At 37.0% G+C, this 20,910-nt stretch overlaps 4 protein-coding genes across 8 annotated transcripts; all 4 read left to right on the top strand.

Moving 5' to 3' along the window:
- Positions 1-1,467: 1,467 nt before the first annotated feature.
- On the top strand, positions 1,468-9,683 carry LOC109188206 (golgin candidate 5). Its single transcript, XM_019338778.1, has 20 exons — positions 1,468-1,663; positions 1,830-2,023; positions 2,465-3,579; positions 4,165-4,236; positions 4,671-4,745; positions 5,183-5,297; positions 5,699-5,760; positions 5,847-5,894; positions 6,215-6,499; positions 6,573-6,632; positions 6,717-6,800; positions 6,887-6,952; positions 7,031-7,129; positions 7,208-7,426; positions 7,785-7,899; positions 8,218-8,438; positions 8,605-8,664; positions 8,773-8,886; positions 9,178-9,252; positions 9,339-9,683. The coding sequence occupies exons 2-20, from the start codon at positions 1,876-1,878 to the stop codon at positions 9,372-9,374; spliced, it is 3,069 nt and encodes a 1,022-aa protein (XP_019194323.1). The 5' UTR covers positions 1,468-1,663; positions 1,830-1,875; the 3' UTR covers positions 9,375-9,683.
- A 602-nt stretch (positions 9,684-10,285) lies between these two features.
- On the top strand, positions 10,286-14,931 carry LOC109188087 (probable plastidic glucose transporter 2). 4 transcript variants are annotated; one of them, XM_019338598.1, is made up of 15 exons: positions 10,561-10,763; positions 10,949-11,050; positions 11,417-11,531; positions 11,623-11,690; positions 11,798-11,930; positions 12,245-12,344; positions 12,441-12,553; positions 12,793-12,886; positions 13,215-13,368; positions 13,449-13,592; positions 13,697-13,770; positions 13,880-13,968; positions 14,096-14,210; positions 14,366-14,553; positions 14,656-14,931. In XM_019338598.1, the coding sequence occupies exons 2-14, from the start codon at positions 10,957-10,959 to the stop codon at positions 14,546-14,548; spliced, it is 1,476 nt and encodes a 491-aa protein (XP_019194143.1). In that variant the 5' UTR covers positions 10,561-10,763; positions 10,949-10,956; the 3' UTR covers positions 14,549-14,553; positions 14,656-14,931. The 4 variants fall into 4 exon arrangements, with proteins under 4 accessions (XP_019194141.1, XP_019194143.1, XP_019194142.1 ...); XM_019338597.1 differs by having other exon boundaries at positions 14,366-14,567; XM_019338596.1 differs by lacking the exon at positions 10,561-10,763 and adding an exon at positions 10,286-10,538 and having other exon boundaries at positions 14,366-14,931.
- A 754-nt stretch (positions 14,932-15,685) lies between these two features.
- On the top strand, positions 15,686-18,890 carry LOC109188090 (cytochrome c-type biogenesis CcmH-like mitochondrial protein). Of its 2 annotated transcripts, none has more exons than XM_019338600.1 (4): positions 15,686-15,863; positions 17,172-17,390; positions 18,305-18,436; positions 18,528-18,890. In XM_019338600.1, exons 2-4 carry the CDS (start codon positions 17,247-17,249, stop codon positions 18,726-18,728), a joined length of 477 nt encoding a protein of 158 aa, XP_019194145.1. In that variant the 5' UTR covers positions 15,686-15,863; positions 17,172-17,246; the 3' UTR covers positions 18,729-18,890. The 2 variants fall into 2 exon arrangements, with proteins under 2 accessions (XP_019194145.1, XP_019194146.1); XM_019338601.1 differs by having other exon boundaries at positions 15,692-15,863; positions 17,191-17,390.
- Positions 18,891-19,452: 562 nt separating this feature from the next.
- Positions 19,453-20,875, top strand: LOC109188089 (protein PLANT CADMIUM RESISTANCE 8). The gene is made up of 4 exons (XM_019338599.1): positions 19,453-19,705; positions 20,131-20,202; positions 20,293-20,505; positions 20,605-20,875. Exons 1-4 carry the CDS (start codon positions 19,528-19,530, stop codon positions 20,694-20,696), a joined length of 555 nt encoding a protein of 184 aa, XP_019194144.1. The 5' UTR covers positions 19,453-19,527; the 3' UTR covers positions 20,697-20,875.
- Positions 20,876-20,910: the final 35 nt, after the last annotated feature.

Raw genomic sequence — 20,910 nt, 5'->3', positions numbered from 1 at the left:
GGATGATTAATGCTCTTTTAGTATTCCGTAGCACGGGCCACGGAACCATAAAACCAGAAATTGATAAACAGTGCACTGGGCGTAGTTGATTTGTGGCCTGATTTAAAGATCATTAAATTGATTAAATTGATGATAATATAAAAATTTAAATCTCTGAAAACATGTAGGAGAAAAATGTTTAAAGATGATATAAATTTTCCATCCATTGTGTGTACATCAAAATTACGATTTAATCAATAGACTGATTGTGCAACTCACGATTTACCTTCACATCACCTTTGAATTTAAAATTAATCTGGCGAAGTTGTGATCACTTAAACATCTTAGTAAGCAAAATTTTAACATTTGTTGGTTAGTTAAGTCATCATGATTTATCACTTCACAATTTTGTTAGGTCGAGATAAGAGGGCACTTGAGATGAACAATTCCACTTATTGTCGAGTGAATTTTTTGAAATAATAATAATGAGTTAATACTACAAATGATCATCTGACTATTGAACTACTACTCATTTTAGTCTATTGATTTTTCAATTTGACCAAACACACATACATTGACTTTCACTTTTTTTTCCCCCACAAATAGGTATCTATTAAGATTTCTATTAAATATGTATTCAATCTAATTGTATTATCATCAAATTAATTAATATGCTTGCATCTTTTTTCATAATTATGTGTGTTAATTTAATATAAATATAATTCATGGATGGCTCCTTTTGCCTAATGTCATGCCTATGCCCAATTCAAGTATTTCAACACCATCAATTGTAATTGTTTAATAAATGCATTTTGAGAAAATCTCAAACCGAATTGATGAGACAATTTGTTTTTAAATAAAAACACCAGAGTGACCACCGACCACCCATCGCCCTCATCCTTTGTATCTGGTGGAGACGAAGGAGGAGGAAGGGGGTGGCGTGAAACGAAGGACCTGTCTCATGCCACTCCCCTTTCCCCCTTTCTTCGTCTCCAACCAGAGACGAAGACGAAGAGTGTTCCAACCGAAGATGAAGGAGGAGGGGGGCTGAGAAGAAAGAAGTGGCCACCGACCACTCCAACTTTATTTATTTATTTTGTTACCTTTTAATTTTTATTTTAAAAATTTATTATTAAAAATTATGAAAAATGTCAATTCACAATCTACGTAAACATGAATCATGATGAAAATGGATGATAAACTGTTATCAAGTGAAATTGAATACATTTAGGTTATTCAATAGTCTAATTGTATTTTTTTTCGTTATGTAGTTTAATTACATTTTCAAATTTCGTTCAGTGATCAATTTGAACCTTATTCTTATCATATCAAACTCGTAATATTGAAGTACAATAATCATACTTTACTCACTATACCACCCATTTTAGGCATTATTATTATTATTACGTGAAGAATGAAGAATTACAAAAGCAACTTCAATTTAGAGGATTCGTATGCAGTTGGTATAGCCTTCAGGGAGGTATCTGCAATTGTCCATTTTATTCCAAATTATACTCCGCGAAAAGGGAAAAAGAAAAGAAAAGAAAAGAAAAAGAAAATCACAATGACCGTCGGAGTGTTATGACATCGCGGTTCCGGGAAAGATAGATTGGCATCCTCACGCTTCTACCGAAAACCGCTTTTCCTTGATTTCGCAGCCAACAACCAGATCCTTCATACAAAGGTTACATTCTCAAAACACGAAATATTTCCGCAAGATCTATAATTGCAATTACAGGATCCTTACGGAAGCCATTGTTTCAAAACGAAAACTATCAATTCAGCTACTGGCATTGATTATTGTCTCGTCAAATTCATTGATTTGTATTGATTTGCATTTAATCCGACAGGCTGACGGAGCTGGCGATGTGATTCGAGTGTTTGATCGAGAAGGAGATGGCGTGGTTTAGTGGGAGAGTCTCTCTCGGCAACTTGGATCTCGCTGGCGCCGTGAACAAACTTAGTGAGAGCGTTAAGAACATCGAGAAAAACTTCGATAGCGCTCTCGGCCTCGAAGAGAAATCCGATGCCAGTAGTAGCGAAGGTACCTCATAGTCCCCTAAGCATCGCTAATGTTTTGGTCTATTGAATATAGAATCTGCTTAAGAGTTAGAAATGAGTGCGGTCACTACACTGTAGCTACAGATTACTAGCTGAGATCATGTTAATTACGGAGTATATGTTTTTATGTTTATATATGCGATTCATTCATCTTCGAGGCATGAAAGCATCCTGCAGCATATGCATCTAGTTAAGTACTATGCCAGAATGAATACTTAAGGATGTTTGTGAAAATTAAAACTTGATACATTGGAAGATCATCAGTTCTACTAATGCAAATTGCTTTCTCTGCTATCTAGCTATATTCACCATCAAACTAATGAAAAAAAAAAAAAAGAGAACACTTTATAGTGAGGGAAGTTCAATTTGTTTATTTTTGATGGATTTATTGCTGTCATCTTTTCACATGGTTACCAATTATCAGCATCAGGGGTATGGTCATCAGCCACAGATAGGAAGGCACTGTTTGACCCTGTTATGGCTTTTATGGGACATAAAGGTGGGGAGGATACTGAATCGATAGAAAGCACCGAGTCCTCAATGGTTCTCCCTGCTACTGTGGAAAAGGTTGTGGATGATTCTGCTAATTCAGAAATAGAGAAATCTGAAGCCCCTAAAGAAAACAATGAAGAAGCACAAAAAACTGATGAAATAACTACATCTGCCAAAGAAGATAATGAAGTGGCAAGAAATGCTGATGTGAACCTAGAGAATTCTGCTGAAGAAGCAAGAGATACTTATTTGAAACCAGAGCCTGTTACATCTGCTGAAGAAGCAAGAAATGAAAATGCGAAGCTAGAACCAGCTATATCTGCTGAAGAAGCTAATAAAGACATAACAAAACAAGATTCTGCTGAGGAATCAAAATCTGAAAGTGAAGAGCAAAAGAGTATTAGTGCTGTAGATGAAAAAGAGACTGAACCCAATTTGCCAACTGAAGTGTCTGAAACCAAACCTGAACATGATGAGGAAACAGATTCTTCTAAATCACTGAAAAAAGAGACTTTCACAGAAGAGTCTTTTGGAAATGTGGAGGAATTGGAAACTAAATCAACTAGTCCTGCCTCTCAAGCTGAAGTTAGCACCCCTATGCTTCATCAATCCCATTTTAATTCTCAGGAGAACACAGATGAAGCTGAGTTACAGAAGGAAGAGAACAAAGAGGAAATTTCTCCAGTTGAAGTTCAAGATGAACCAACTAGTCATTTTGAAAGTGGAAGACATTCTGTTTCAGACTCTGCTACATCTAATGAAACTGGATCTGCTGAGGAACATTCTGAAACCAACTTGCCCGTTGTACAACACGATGAAGAGACTTCAAAGATGGTATCTGAGTCAAGTTCACATGCAACTAATGCAATTGATCAAGCTGTTAAGGTCAATCAGCGAGCAATTGATAATGTGGGTGATATTACAGAACAGTTGAGTTCAGGGATCAACTCTTCAGATGTTTCCAGTATGGTGACTGAACTGGAAAAAGTGAAAAAGGAGATGAAAATGATGGAAACGGCACTACAAGGAGCTGCTAGACAAGCACAGGTAATTTTGTGTATGCATTCCATGGAGTGATTTTGTGCACCCAATGTACTGAGCTGTGGGTTTTCATTCATTGCCATTGTTAAATGTTAAAGACACATTGAATAAATCTGGGACTGACACTGGTAACTGGAACTTTATAAAAAGTCTTAAGGTAATTTTCCCCTTTGTAATTGGATATATAAAAGTGTTTTCTGTAATCCTGTTATTTTCATATTTTTTTTCACCTATAATATGTTTGCCTAAATTTCCCCGTTGCCAAGAATTGGTCAGATAGGTTACCAAGTCTCTGGACCTTGATAATTTATAGGGCATTTAGATACAAGTCTATCACCTGCAATTGGATTTTAATTTCATAGGTGCATCCGTGCATGAATATATCACCTGCAGGTACTATGGTGAACAAAAGCCCATAATTCTGAATTCACCTACCAAAGTTTATTAAAATTTCCTTTAGTGATAAATGCTATGTTGGTTTATCACTGAAGTCAAGTTGCAGTACATCATGCTTATTTGCTATAACAATGTATACATGTTAAAAAGTCAATCATGCTAATTGTTATGCTAACTATTACTCATCCTTTATAGGCAAAGGCTGATGAAATTGCAAACCTGATGAATGAGAATGAGCAGCTAAAGGTTGTAATTGAGGATCTAAGAGTGAGTATATTTTTCATCTCTTTTTTGGTAGACTTTTCGGTGAACATGGCTACAACTTCTATTTAATGTTTATTGCTACAGTGAAGTGATATACACACCTGCTTGTTAAATGTAGTTTTTTTTTTTTTTTTTTTTTTTTTTTTTTTTTTTTTAAATAAAAAAAATGTATTTCTCTGTTGAGCATTGACATTTTTATTTTATATCTATTGTCCCAAATAATGGTGAATTGGTGACTTCTAGGCAGATTTGTGTCTGTCTCACCTTAGCATTTTTTTAATGCCAAAAGTCTTTTAAGACTGCTTCCATTTGATTAATGGTGTTGAGATCCCAGTAATTAATTGAAGTTTCTGTGTATGGTAGAGTGAAGGAGCTATTGCAGTTTTTCTACTGTTTTTATCTAAGATCTGATGAAGTTTCTCTAATCTAATTTTCAGAGAAAAACCAGTGAGGTAGATATTGAATCCCTGCGAGAAGAGTATCATCAAAGAGTAGCAGCTCTTGAAAGAAAGGTGCATGATTATCCTGTTTGCATTGCAATCTCTCTTCTAATGCTTCAGTTTTACATCCATGCTTTATTATTATTGTTTGTGACTACTAGTCTGAAAGAATTTTTGTGGGAGGGAGACAAAATTGTTTGTAGAGGTATGGATTTTGAGAAATTTAGATTCTATATCTATAAGGCCATAAGGGATAACATACATTTTATTGAAGATAGGGTTGTGTTGTTCTCTGTGTCTTCTGATCTTCATAATTTATATCTTGGAACTCTGACTTCTGAAAACTTCTAGATTATGATTCATATATAATGATTGAGTCCTTGCCATGTATTATAGTTCAGTTTTTGTTGTCAATCACTACTTTTGTTGGAATGTAAAGCTCTCAAAATCTCATAGGCTTTAATAGTAATGTTTTATGTGTAGCTATGTTTATGGCATTCAAATTTCAGGTCTACTCTCTTACCAAAGAAAGGGATACGCTGCGTAGAGAGCAAAATAAGAAAAGTGATGCAGCTGCTCTTCTGAAGGAGAAAGATGAAATCATTACTCAAGTTATGGCTGAAGGTCTGAAAATATGAAATGCTGGCTTAAGAAGTGCACTTAATTCATTTTCTTGCTATTGATTTGCATAAAAAACCTTCCATATTTACTTGGATATATCCTGATAATTTGTTCTTTTCCAATGTACCAAAAAAAATATCCTGATAACTTGTTTGGTGCTTATTTTTTAAAATGGTTCTTGTAAAGGTGATAGGAAACTTCTTACTGGCTTTGATTCTATCACATCTAAGCATATAATATGATTACATGCAAAACTCATCTTTCATTTATTAGGCTGGTAATTTTAGTGCATCCAAGAGGTATAGATATTTGTCTCTTTATTAAGAAAATGATATCAATTTATTATATAAAAGTTATTGATAGTTGCTCTTGTGCTCTTTCTATGTGTGAAATTTTCATACCAGGTGAACAGCTTTCAAAAAAGCAAGCTGCTCAGGAAGCTCAGATTAGAAAACTAAGGGCACAGGTTTGCTTTCATGCATAATAAAGCTTGTTTATTGCTTCTACACTTCTCTTAGTTTTAATCAACTTTCCCTCTGTTCTGAAAGCTAGATTAGAGAGCTTGAAGAAGAGAAGAAAGGATTACAGACCAAGCTAGAGGTTTGTTTCTTCAGTTTTAGTTTGTGAAACTTTGACACGGATGATTTACTTTATGTTGTACAGTATAAACATATAGTATAGTGCGAATGATCCCAGCAAAAGAGGTCTATTTGATCTTTTGTGTCACAAAATACTTCATTCAATCATTTTATGTTTGTTACTTCCATCTTCTGCTTATTAGATAGTGAATGACTTCATTATGTGATCTTGCTATGGAGTCTAATATATGCTTGCATGTTCAGAAGAATTTGGATTTCAAGTAAATTGCTATTATGAAGGGGTCTAGTTTCATAATTGGACTTTTGTTTTATTTGTTGCAGGTAGAAGAGAATAAAGTGGAGAGTATACGAAGGGATAAGGCTGCAACTGAGAAGTTGCTTCAAGAATCAATTGAGAAACACCAAGCAGAACTTACAACTCAGAAGGAATACTACACACATGCTTTGAGTGCAGCAAAGGAAGCTGAAGCATTAGCTGAAGCACGGGCAAATAATGAAGCTAGAACAGAACTAGAGGGCCGTCTAAGAGAGGCTGAGGAGCGTGAATCCATGCTAGTTCAGGCTCTTGAAGAATTAAGGCAAACGCTGAGCAGAAAGGAGCAGCAGGTTTCATTTCTGGAACATTGTCCTACAGGGGGATATTTTTATCTACTGTGTAACATCTTTTTCCTTTTTGCAGGCTGCTTTTAGGGAAGATATGCTGCACAAAGACATCGAGGATATTCAGAAAAGATATCAAGTAATATTTACTTCAATTTGGTGGAAATTATCCTGATTGTGTTCTTAACTATACTCAAGTTAGCTGATATTATTGTCTTCCCAGTCGAGTGAGCGAAGATGTGAGGAGTTGATAACCCAAGTTCCTGAATCTACCAGACCTCTTCTCCGGCAGATTGAAGCCATGCAGGTTCTGGAGTGCTTCACATATTGTTGTTTCCTTATAAAGGTTAGATGTGTCATATCTCTGTATGATGGTTTCGGTAATGGTTGCAGGAGACAAATGCCAGAAAGGCTGAAGCTTGGGCTGCTGTTGAGAAATCATTGAATTTACGGCTTCAGGTTTTCTGTAAAAACAAACGCTTTGTCTATTTTATTTTATTGTGGACATTTTAACGCATTCTTAAATTGACTCTGCAGGAGGCAGAGGCCAAAGCTGCAGGTGCTGAGGAGAAGGAGCGATCTATTAATGAGCGCCTATCACAAACTTTATCTCGGATTAATGTGCTTGAAGCTCAGGTTTTCTACTTGTTTCTTTGGTGCTATAGTACTAAAGTGTTAATTTAGTCCTTAGTTTATACAAATGAGATGCTGCAGATATCTTGTCTTAGAGCTGAGCAAACCCAATTAACAAGGTCCCTAGAGAAGGAGAGACAGAGAGCTGCAGAACACAGGCAGGAATATCTTGCTCTAAAGGAGGAAGCTGACACTAATGAAGGTCGTGCAAAGCAGCTTGAAGATGAAATTAGGGAACTCAGACGGAAACACAAGCAGGAACTGCAAGAAGCATTGACACACCAGGAACTCCTGCAGCAGGTCATTACTGCTTGAACATTTGGCAAAGCCTATGATTTTAGATTATGATTATGGATTGAATAAAAAGAACTTTTGAGTAGTATATAGTAAAGTCACACTAGTCAAGTTGATGATTAAATAAGATATTCCAATAACGGTTTAGCTTAGCCAAACCTCCTACGATATCCAATAACTTGTTAGGCCTAAACTTCATAAGTGGCTTATTTAGCACATCTCATGTATCCAATGGTTGCCTATTTTGCAGTAGTAGTGCACCCTTTATGCTGTCATTCCTCCAAGAAAGAAAAAATGAAAAAAGAAAGCATAAAAAGGAAGGGCATACTCGTATAAAAATTAACCCAATCTCAATTATGAACAGGAGTTAGAGCGGGAGAAAGCTGCTCGTTTGGATCAAGAAAGGGCGGCTCGTGTTCAACCATCGGTTGGGCCTGATCAAAGTCCATTAGCAAGGCAAAAGTCTGGATTTGAAAATGGTGAGTCAATAACAGTTTTAAACATTAACCAACTTGGTTGGCGTGAGTGGCCGTGCACTCTTGTCCCTTAAGAGAGGTCGGGAGTTCGAACCCCCTCTCGTATGGAAAAACCAATCTGGCCAGCACTTTGCCCCTTAATTGGGCCGGCCTGGTGCGAACGGGGATTAGTTTGAGTATGGTACAGGCTTAAAGGTGCCCCCCACAGTTAGGGTGTGCTCAGGATACCTCATGGTCTGACCCAAAAAAAAAACAGTTCTAAACATTAAACAATCATGCCTCTTACTGTGTTTTTCTATGTCTATCAATCACCTATTGCAGGTAATTTGGCACGTAAAATTTCGAGTGCTAGCAGTTTGAGCAGTATGGAGGAAAGTTATTTTCTCCAGGCATCTTTAGACTTTTCAGAGACTTCATCCGAGCGTAGACATACTGGAGAGGTTACTATGAATCCATATTATGTAAAAAGCATGACGCCAAATGTTTATGAAGCTTCACTTCGGCAGAAGGAAGGCGAGCTTGCATCATACATGTCACGATTAGTATGGTTTCTTCTGAAGTTTCTTATGGGTTTAATTTTTACCCATTCAGGGTTATGCTATAATTACATTAATGAAGGATAGCTGCTATACCTCTGAAACATTTTTTTTCTTTGTTTCACTCCTATGAAGCTATTTTTTTTAAAAAAATTTGTATCAACAATTCCAGGCATCTATGGAAGCCATCCGCGACTCTCTTGCCGAAGAGTTGGTGAGAATGACTGCAGAGGTGAGTTATTGGCTAAACAGTTAATATTTATTTTTATTTGGTGGGTCACTAAGCTCTATTGCCTTCTCTGCTTATATTGCTTGACCTAATCATTATTATTATTGATAGTGTGAGAAGCTTAGAGCAGAAGCTGCAACACTGCCTGGAATACGGGCAGAGCTAGAAGCACTTAGGCGGAGACATTCTGCAGCACTAGAGTTAATGGGTGAGCGGGATGAAGAGGTAAGCTCTTTCTTATTCATTTGCTCTGGTCCTCTTGAATTGTCATTAAAAGATAAGATTATGTATTTGCTTTTATTAATTTGGATAGTAGCAGTAGTCCAGAACTTCAGACAACCATACATGTTTGGAAAAAGGGGCTAAAATGTTGAGAGAATAGAAAAAAAAATTCATATACCTTGATATGGATTAAGTTTTTAAGGTTTATGAAAAAAAAATCCCAAAGTTCATGAGAGGTTTCAGCATTCATGCCCCAGAGAATGATTTTTGAATGGCATGTTAATATTTGTGCAGCTGGAAGAACTTCGTGCAGATATAGTAGACCTGAAAGAGATGTACCGAGAACAAGTGAATTTGCTTGTAAACAAGGTATGATAGCCTTAATTTTGTTGTTCTGCAACTCTAGTGCCACAATTTTTTTCTGCATAAGTTATCTGTTCACATTATGTTTGCAGATCCAGGTGCTTAGCTCGTCTCTGGGTTCTACTTGAAGCTTTGCTGTCAGATACAGCTTCTTTTTGTCTGTAGTATATCCATCGATTAAATTGTGACAACTCTACATCCCCCCCCCCCCCCCCCCCCCCCTTCCCCATTTCCATTACAGATTTTATCCAAGTACGGAGTTAAATCATTTCTACTGAAAAACTTCCGCCGTAAGAGTGTGATATGTATTTGTATAGCTTCTTTTATTGTGACTTCTTGTCAACTTTCTTTGTTTTTCCAAATTTTCACTAGTCTTTCTGGTTTGATTAGTTACATTAAGTGTTAATAGAAATAATGACATTCCCCTTTTCTTTCTTCAATTTTTTTTAGCATTCTCTGCTAATCTAGAACTCTAGAAGTCCAACCATTTATTCGCCTTAATAAGTAGTGCTTATAACCAAATGGCAAAATTTCACTAAGAAATCCATCCATTGGATTAGAAGTAAGGCAACATGGAAAAATTTACGTGTTAATATTACTGTTTGAAGCCATCCAATGCAAGCATATATGCAACGCGCAGTCAAATTGATATATTATTCCTGATCTCCGTAATTAATTAATTATAGTTGCAACCCACTTATTACAAACATTTGAAAAGAAAAGGAAAAAAACACACTTATATTGCAAGGGGACATGGATTTGAGCTCCAGTGTGAGTTGTGAAGAAAATAGTTATGAACAATACATTGTAACAGAATGAAGAGTACTAAAAAAAAGATTAAACTTTCACATAGTTTTAGATTAAGCTTATATAACCTGCAAATTAGCGAATTGTTTTTTTGGATATATCCATAATTTACACCGTAACACAGTGACTAATCCCTTCGCGAAATTGTAGACACCTCTTTTGGGTGGGAGAATTGGCATGGATATTTAAATGAATTATACTCATAAACTAATAAATAGAATAGGGCCTGCCGGCCCCGGAAACCATAACCGACAACGCATTTTAACATCCATACATAAAACGGCTTACACGTTGTGACGCTGCGTCATCGCGCCACGTTCGACGTCTCCCTTTTATCACTCGCCTGATAGTGATAGCGAGACTCCGGTAGTCCGGTGCCTAAGCCTTTCGCATTTTACCGGTCGCCATCCTGACATTGAAAATTTTCTCCAGCGTTTAGTTGCACTTGGCTCCACTATATTTTCGGAATTCAAAATTGCTGCGATGTAATGATATTCTCTCTCTCTCTCTCCCTCCCTCCCTCCCTTATACGTTTCTCCGTGTGTACATATACATTGCATGCGTATTTGTTCGTGAATGTGTGATTGTGAGTTGGTACGGAGGTATAATTACTTAGCAAATCTCCCTCCCTCGCTCTCCGTCTTCATTTGGCCAAAAACTCGCTTTCAAGTATTTATTAGACATTCACGATATTCAACATCAGATCTGGGGTAATTGTTTTTCCACAATTTGCTGATTTTGTTGCAGATGATACATGCATTTTGGTTATTTACATGGATTACCAGAAGTAACTATATATAATACTATGTGATGATGGTTCAATGCCGCATTCTGTCTTGGGTGGCAGAGTTGATTTGGATTCTTACACTAATTTTCTGGTAATTCTCAATTTTAGTTTTTGAAATGATGGGCCCCCAGAGAGACATATACTCCATGTACAAACGTGCATCCTTCAGGGAACATGACCTCCCTTTCTATGATAGAGAAGAAAACATAGGTACATTTCTCATATGATGGATGCTTTTTGTTCTTTGTTTTCTGTGTTTTATTCACTTCAGGATCTAAGGTTTAAGCAATCCATCCATTGCCCTAATTTTCATCTTTAGATGAATGTGATGACTTCAGATCATTCTATAAGTGCCTTGTAATTTTTGAAAGCTCAACAAAGCCAAGTTGCTACCTCTATGTTGCTTTTTAACTTCAATAAAACATAACAGCATTTGCCTTCCGTCATCTAATAACATATGACAAGATAGTAATCTCAAAGTTCAAAAAAAGAAAAGCTTCAATAACATGAATGGTGCTATGCAAAAGAGATATCAAATTTAATGTCTAATCTTCAAAGTTTGGTATGAATTCCTAGGTCGCATACATAGTGGGGTTTATAAAGATAATGTTGGGAGCCCCTCATGGAAGCACTCCTTACCTCACATTTTGGTGGCTACTCTCTCGTCTTTTTTATATGGCTACCACCTAGGGTATGACTTGAAATCTTGAAATTTTGTTGGTTAGCGTGTTGATCTTGTGGATTAAATGTCCTTCAATTTCTCTGGACTTTGGTGTACTCAGGGTGGTTAATGAGACACTGGAAAGCATTTCTTTGGATCTTGGTTTTGGTGGTAGTACCTTGGCTGAAGGTATTCTGCAACAGAACTTCATGTTCTTCATTTTTTGAGTACCATTTCAACTCCCCTTATTTTAGTTTATTGAATCTCCCTATGAGCTTACCATTTTTCAACTGTAGGCCTGGTAGTGAGTACATGTTTAGCAGGTGCATTTGTTGGCTCTATAATTTGTGGTTGGATAGCAGATGGAGTTGGTCGTCGTAGGTCTTTTCAATTGAGTGCGCTACCAATGATCATTGGTATTTCTATGAGGTAATACATGCTGTATTCTGTTATGTAAATTTACTATATACTCAAGTGTCAGGTAATTACCAACTATTGAAAGGAGTTAGGCATCGGTTATATATGTATATACTCTGCCACTTGCTATAAATTCTGTTATGGAGTAATGGTGAAGTTGCTGGATTGAATCTAATGTTACAGATTGTTAAAGAACAACTACTAAAAGAAATTGATGAGCAAGTTCCCTAATATCCATAGGACTGACATTTATTACATTATTGCTTTCGTGTAAATCTCAACTAAATATGAAATTTACTGAAGGCCCTTCAACCTCTTAAGTGCAGTGCAACAACAAATACTCTTGGACGAATGCTTATCGGGAGGTTGCTTATTGGTATAGGGATGGGTCTTGGTCCTCCTGTTGCTGCTCTCTATGTAGCAGAAGTATAACTTTGTTGTTTCTAGCTCCACCCAAGAATATTGCTTATTCTTGTTCTAGTATTGCATTTACCTCAAGCTTTGTTTTACCTTTCTGAGCAGGTTTCGCCAGCTTCTGTAAGAGGCATGTATGGGAGCTTCCCTCAGATTGCGACATGCCTTGGTCTTATGGGTTCTCTCGTCATTGGGATTCCATCCAAGGATATTCGTGGTTGGTAAGATGCATGTCAACGGTCTTTTTTCCTTGCATCATTTATATCTAATTCTGATTCATGCTAATAGTTTTTGCTGTTTGTTTACATAAATGAATTGTCCTCAATTTGAGAGCAAACCTAGCCTTCTTTTACCCAAAGATTCTACCCTCACCAGATAAAATAGGCATCCCATTACCTCTTCACAAATTGTATTTTAACTAAAGCTCTTGACCTTACTTTGTCTTTCAAATGATCTGCAGGTGGCGGATTTGCTTTTGGGTGTCTGTTGTTCCTGCCATATTACTCGCTGTTCTGATGGAGTTATGTGTGGAAAGTCCTCATTGGCTTGTCAAGGTGAGAACCTCTCATCAGCTATTATGCTTTCCAGTACTTGGCCTTGAGTTTTGACTTAAAAGTAGTGTGTTGAAATCATTTATATGGCATAGTTTGTTGATTTTTAGGTGGTTTGAAATGAAACAATCTGTTTGACGGGACATTTACAAAATGTGATCATAGAATTAGGCATCTTATTTTATCCAAAAAAAAAAAAGAAAAAAAGAATTACGCATCTTATACAGGCAAAGAGCCATGATATGAACCTTATGCTCTCAAACTCAACAGCATCTGATCTATTTGTTCTTTTTAGTGGCCGTTCACTTGTGTTTTTATGGACTTGACTTAGAGAGGAAGAATTGCAGCAGCTGAAGAAACGCTTGAGAAGCTTATCGGATTGCCACATGTGAAATCTGCAATGGCAGAACTTTCAAAGTCAGACAAAGGGGATGGGATGGACACCGTAAAATTCTCGGGGTTACTTTATCCTCCTCATTTTAGAGGTATAGAGGGTTGCAGATGTAATTTCACTCGATCCCATTTTGCTCTCTCACAAAGTAATTACTTCCAATAATTTGGGCAGTGGTTTTTATTGGGTCTGTCCTATTTGCTCTTCAACAACTATCTGGGATAAATGCCGTGTTCTATTTCTCTTCTACGGTGTTTAAAAGTGCTGGAGTACCTTCAGACATTGCAAACATATCTGTAGGGGTTGTAACCTTGACAGGTCTGGCAATCTCTAACCAACTCACTCTTCCTGCAAATTTTTGCTGGTTGTTTTGTTTGTTTACTAACACCCATTAACGTCTCTATTGTCTGCAAATTCTGCAGGGTCCATTATTGCAATGATTTTAATGGATAGACTAGGAAGGAAGATGCTTCTTATCTGGAGTTTTTGGGGCATGGTAATTGAAGTATTCTTGACCAATCACTAGCGCTGCATTGATATTTGATAGAGATATGTCATTAGAAGTGCTTGTGTTAGAACTTATGAAATAGTTTTGTCTGGTTCAGGTTGTTGCAATGGCTTCTCAAGTGTTAGCAGCGTGTTCTTTCACAACAGGCTCTATAAAAGTATACCTATCTGTCGGAGGCATTCTATTGTGAGTAATCCACTGGAAAATTAAGCGTTGGGGAAGTGCCTATTTTATTACGTACATATATAAATACATGATGTTGAAAACCTTATGAGATACTTAATTCATATTAGCAAAAATGACAATTTAATAGGGATGTCCTGTCGTTCTCTTTGGGGGCTGGACCGGTGCCCAGTCTCCTCCTGTCTGAGATATTCCCTGGTTGGATTAGAGCAAAGGCAATGGCTCTCTGCATGGCTGTGCATTGGGTAACCCCCGTTCTATATATTCTCTTTAATTCTTTCATCTCCCATTTTAGTTGTTTGCTACTGATATCTCTTGATTTAGGAATTTTAAGGCATAATGACCGAAAATCTTGTGAAATATTGACAGTATAGCAGTTGATGAACTTGGTATTTGACAGATGGTAAATTTTTTTGTCGGACTTTTGTTCCTGCAATTGTTGGAACAACTCGGACCGAGAATTTTGTACACAGCATTTGGCACATTTAGCTTGATAGCAGTGATCTTTGTGGAGAGGAATGTGGTTGAGACAAAAGGAAAAACACTGCAAGAAATCGAGTTTTCCCTTCTTCCATCTCGTTAGTTCAGGTTGTCTTTATTGGGTATGTACGTGCAGACAACCAATTCTTCAGTAGTGTGAGATTTAGACAGACATTTGATGTGTGTTCAAACATGTGATGATATATGCAGGAGTATTGGGAGAGTGGATAAACAAACGATTATGATCAATCCACGAGTGCATTGGGGGTGGTCCATAAGTATTGTTATTAGATTATGAACGATATGAGATTTTACTATATTACACGGTTTCATTTATCAGTCGAGTTACACAGATGATGTATTATTGTATGATCACATGTATGGGCAACCATTACTCACTTTTCTTGAAGCTAAAAATATGAGGCTTCATGGCCAGGTCAAAAGCATCAAACTTTAGCAAATAGAAGAGAGAACTTGCATGAAAAAGTGTTGTTTAATAGCCAACGATGACTTGCCTACACCACTTGTAACATTATAGTTTCTCAGAATACTCTTGGTTTTTTTTTTTTTTTTTTTTTTTTTTTTTTTTTTTTTTGGTTTAAACTATGAGGTGTTTTGATTTTTTTATTTTTCGATCTGTTTGAATTCGAATTATCTCAAAATTCTTTTCCTCAATATAAAGCTTATTTGCCACTTGAACTATCCCGCATTGACTTATTCTTGGGGTTAACTTAACACATGTCAATATGCATACGAATAAGAATTACTCCACGTGACAAATTGACAACAAAAGACTAAATTATTAATAACGAAGGCTAAAGTGGGAATTAATTAATAATTTGACACAATGTTTTATTGGTGAAATTTGTCGTCCTTATAGATGGTGTCTCATATGTAATAATATGTAAATAAAAAATGAGCGAAATGAGCAAAAATTTTATCCCTCAACAATCTTATCAGGTCAGGATGTAAAGACACTTTAATCAAGTATGTAAATCAATCACATGAAAGATAATATGCAAAACTCATTACCGCCATTAAAAACACACATCCTACTGTCTAAATAAGTCCACACAATTGTTATTTTAAGAGATGTTTTTAAATGATTATATATATATACTGTATATATACGGAGTAATAATACTCCATAATTAAAACTGACACTTTAACAATTAAAAATGAAAAATTACTGTAAAATTCAACCCTCAAATCTCTAATTCCCAAATCCTAATATCGAAAATCCCTATTCCGAATTTCCTAAATCCTAACATAGCCAAGGCCGACGACGGAGCTAGTATCAGCGGACGCCGCCGCCTCCCGCCCTACCCTGCGAATCTGCGACGAAGCAAGCAGAAGACGAAGAAGGTTAGGCCGACGACGCTGCGGTCGCTGCCTCCCTCCCTCCCCTGCGAATCTAGGTATGTCATCTTCATTGAAATCTATGTAGTACGGACTGAGTGACTGACGATGCCTTGACACGGCCGTGTCGTCGAAGACCGGAAATCTTTGCTAATGAAAAATTAAATATGACTAGTTTCTCTGTTATAATGCAAATAAAACAGATTTTCCTAGCTTCTGAAAAGGAGAGAGTTGAGTTGTCATGGTTTACAGATTTTGTAATGTGTATGCTACTGTAAATTATATTTTTCTCGTATTACAGCTAATGGTTGTGTCAGTTTGTGGTAATGATGGGATCATACAGCAGTAGATATCTTATTTTATTATAAGGTTGATTTTGGATCATTATGGTTGAGAAGAACATGCAGCAAACTGTAATGTTCTATATGGGGAAAATATAGACCTACCCCAGAATGCTATTAATCATCTGCTGCATCAGAGATAACTCTGCTCTCAATCAGTAGTGGCAGATTGTGTAACATACAATACCCTTACCCTGACCCTGACCCTGACCTGTAACTTTAAGAATTGGATTGTTAATATAGGATTGTTGTAGCTAATATTGTGCTTACTGTTTTCATTATTTGTTGTAGCTATTAGCTAATATTGCAATATTGCTGTAGCTAATATTGTGATTGCAGTAGTTTTGAACCGCCTATCTTGGAAGAAGAATCTTGAAATGTACAAGGACCACTATTGTGTAGTTGATGTGAACTTGTTTTGAGTGCTTTGAACTTTGAATATTTGAAGTTTGGACTTTGAATTTTTAAAAAAAGTTTTTATGGTTTGAACATAAGTTTTATATTTGACTGTGGACTTTAAATTTTATCAAGTTTTTATTATTTATGTATGGATACAATAATTTATATTATTAATTGAAGCATGACGTTAAATAAGTCAAACTCGAGCTTGAAAGTTTGAGCAATCTTACTCGAACTCGAGAATTCGAGTCGATCTCCGGCTCGAGCTTGAGCTCGAACATTGAAGCCAATCGAGCTGAGGTTGAGCTATATAAAAAATTGGCGAGCTGAGCTCGAGCTTCAGTTTTAAGGCTCGATTGAGCTCAAGCTCGAGCTCGAGCTCAGCTCGGCTCGTTTGCAGGCCTAGCTGCAAATTGTTTGATCAAATCAAGTCTTAATCATTATAGATTCAGGTAATTTTTCTTTACTCCAAGCCTTCGCTCGATTTTGCAAATGAGCGCCTTCGGTAGTCGCTATTCAGTGCTTCTTCTCTCTTCATATTAGATTCTTACATCTTAGTTTTCTTGTTGCAATTTGACGTGTTGGTTTAATTTATGGACTTGTGAGTTATTGACTTATGGAGTTCAGGACGTTCCATGTGTTCCAGCCTCTGCGTCTCTGTTAGTTTGTGCGGTGGTAAGTGATTGAAATTTTGCAAGCACGATGGAGGACAAAGAGGATGCAGTGAGGGAGGAGCGGGTGGTGGAGGCGAGAGCAAGAAACATCAGTCATAACGTCAGGTGCACAGAGTGTGGCAGTCAGTCCATTGAAGAATCTCAAGCTGACATTGCCATTCTCCTAAGGAAGGTATTTCTTTCTTCATCTTCAGCATGACCCTATCTTATGGTTCAAACTCTAGTAAAGAATAAATTTTTATGTGTTCGGTCAGGTTCGAAGCTAATAACTCTGAGAACATTACATTAAGGTTTCTGTTTCTCCTTTTTCACCCTTAAAATACCAAAAAGATCACCTGTTATATCATATTCAAGTTGTTATGCCCTTATATCATTCAAGTATGTGATATTGTGGGTTTGGATACTTGGTTAGCCCTGCAGTTGTGGCTGGAGCATAGAGATTGAGCTCACCTAAATAATGAAGGTATCATTAAGCATATTTTTGTAATGAACTTGTCAACTAGTAGAGTAAAATAGCAAAAATACTAGGCAATCTGTCTTCATAAAGATCCCACCTTCCCCCTTCCCCCTTCCCCCTTCTTTGTATTATACTATCTTGCAAGGATCTTAACTGTATTTGCTTAGGCAAGTGTCATATGACCCTTTTCAAGGTGTATTTAAGTGTCATTTCTGAATTTTGAGGTTCCCATGGCATTACATCTAAAAGAAATAAGCGAAGGAAGATATTTAAGTTTTTTTTTTCAAGAAAAGCTTTTACTGGGAGGTTATTTCTTTCCAGCAGTCAAACCTGTATAGTGGAGTTTCTTGAGGAAACCTGCAAAGACAGCGTTACAAGCTGTTGATGATTTGTACTTTCTTTTTTCACCTGTGTAGACAGTGCTCCAAATTGTTGATGGTTTTTACTTCATATTTCCAGCAAAGATGATGTAATGCATTTTTTTGCAGCTGCTCTGCAGGATTGTGTTTTTAATTTTTCTAAAAGATGTTTCTTTGATTGGTATTCATATACTTGTCTTAATTATCTGCAATGCATGCCTACACAAGCAAATCTTATGTATAGAATTTTCTTGGGAATAATAATATCAGTTGATCCGAGATGAGATTCGAGAGGGAAAAAGTGACAAAGAGATCTACAAGAAACTGGAGGATGATTATGGTGAGACAGTGCTTTACAGACCAAAATTTGATCTGCAGACAGCTGCTTTGTGGCTATCTCCGGTGAGTTGAAGAGTGGCTTGAGTATATCCTTCCACCATTGCTTTCCATCATGTTAGCTTCTTTAACATTAAACAATTAAATGTTGTTGCAGCTTATGGTTGCTGGTGGCGCTGCAGCTATTTGGGCTTACCAAAAGCACAGGCGAAGGTCTAACGTCCACGTTCTGACTTTGAATCTCATCAGGGGAGTCCCATTAACCCCAAAGGAGAGAGAGACCATGCTAAATCTCCTTACTCCACCTCCTTCTCAATATTCTCCTTCATATTGGTTGCAAAGATTGCTTCGTCAGTGAAACATTAGAGAAGAGAAATGTCCAAATCTCAGTTTTTTTTTGAATAGTAAATGCAACCTGTATAATTATTCCCTAATAAGTGATCGTGCTTTGTAATCATACAAGAATTACAGCTTGGCAATGCATTGACTTCTTTGGATCTAATACACATTCACTTATTATATTTATTCCAAGTTGTTAAACATCTTCCTCAATATGAACACTTTCACCACCACCTCATTACTTTCCCACGCCCACCTAACTATCCATAATAACCAATCTAAATTAAGGTTGAATAGCTTGTTTTATTGACGGCCGTAATATGAATCAATCATACTAGAGACCTTTATAATTATTGATATGTATAGTACATGAATCTATTTAAATTAAGGTGGATAGCTTGCTTTGTAATATGTAATTAAGGTTGATAACTTGCTTTGTAAAATGTAATATGTAGATTTGAATGAATGATACATGGGACAGAAGGTTGTCAGACATGACACGGCAGCAATATTTGGGCAGCTGGATGTGTGCATGTGGTACGTAAAGAAATATAAAATGTACGTTAAGTCAATTTTTTGGTTGCTTTATACGAATTGAACTTTCCAATGATTGTCCCACCTCAATCTTGTCCAGTTGTCCATATACTTGTAATACTTTTAACGAAAGATTTGAAAAGTCAATCTTCTTCTAAGTGAACGTGATAAGTATGAAGACTAGACTAGCTACTATTATAAAGAAACAATAAGTTTGTTGTTGAATTGATATATAGCAGATCGAGCTTGAAAGCTGAAAGTGAATTGAAGGTAGTTGTGATAATATGGGGAGAGTTGAGGCCAATAATGAAGCAGACACCCCCCAGAGGCAGTTCCAGATGGGTGAAGCAGAACCAGCAGTTGCTTCCTATGCTCCCAAATACCTCCCACCTCAGCAGCCAGCATCTGTAGGCGTCCCTTGGAGCACTGGATTGTTTGACTGCCATGAAGATCAAACAAACGGTATGTATATATGTAACACCTACCATTATATTACTTGCTTTCTTCAACATCGATCATATCGTTTTCCCCCAGATCACATATATTAATCAAGATAGATAGATAGATGTTTATTACTTTTTGTGTATTTCAAGTTGTGGTTATTCTGCAATTCTGCTGCAAATTAAATGGTCTGTCCTATACTTTGTGCAACCTTTTCTTTTCATCTTTCTCACCTGCTGATCCTGGGAACCCAGCCAAGTTGTTTAGGCCGTGCTGTTGACTTGGTAACCCAAGCCGGCCTTCTTGGTATGAGCCGCCTTTTACTTCTTATAGTCCTTTGTCAGCTAGTTATGGTCACAAGGCGAGTTTGTTTGTGTAGTAACAAAAGACCATAAACCATGCAAGCTAAGGAAACTGATCTGATTATTGTTGATCTGTTATGGCAGCTTTTATGACAGCAATTCTGCCCTGCGTCACATTTGGTCAGATATCTGAGATCCTGGATACTGGAGAGATGAGTAAGAAACTTCATTCTCAAGTTTTAAGCCACAGAATCTGTACTGTGTCGACACTACTAATGATTTGTTGGTACGATGATTATATTGCAGCATGCCCTTTGGGGTCTTTCATCTACCTGTTGATGATGCCAGCTTTGTGCTCCCAGTGGATCATGGGATCCAAGTATAGAACCAAGCTTAGGCAGAGGTATAATCTGGTTGAAGCTCCATATTCAGACATTGTTTCCCACATCTTCTGTCCTTGCTGCTCTCTCTGCCAGGAGTTCAGAGAGCTCCGAATCAAAGGCCTCGATCCAGCTAAAGGTACCATAAAACTGCAAGCTAAGATGCTCCTGTTTATACATACATTACTGAGTTTGCACAAGTGTTAATAATTATGGCATGAACTTGCACTATTTGCAGGATGGAATGGCATCCTTGCTGATCAGCAGGCTGCACAATATCAAAACCAGCAAATCAACAATCCTCCCCCTCCTCAATCCATGTCCAAGTAGAGATAGATTCCCATTTCCCCCCTCTTGTATTCCTCACCATTTATATATGCTCGCGTTTGAAGCTGTTCTTCTGTGTGTAGTTTTGCAAGAAATTTACAGGATTAAGCTCTCATTTCTGTACATTTCATTATTATTTAAACTAAAGATTGAATAAAGTTGTAATCTTTATTATTTATCAATCAATTTTCCCCATTTCCCCCCTCTTGTATTCGTT

The sequence above is a fragment of the Ipomoea nil genome, unplaced genomic scaffold (genome assembly GCF_001879475.1).
Source record: "Ipomoea nil cultivar Tokyo-kokei standard unplaced genomic scaffold, Asagao_1.1 scaffold1421, whole genome shotgun sequence".
Lineage (NCBI taxonomy): Eukaryota > Viridiplantae > Streptophyta > Magnoliopsida > Solanales > Convolvulaceae > Ipomoea > Ipomoea nil.
Note: the sequence above shows the minus strand (reverse complement) of the source record. Positions and strands in the feature narration are given on the sequence as shown.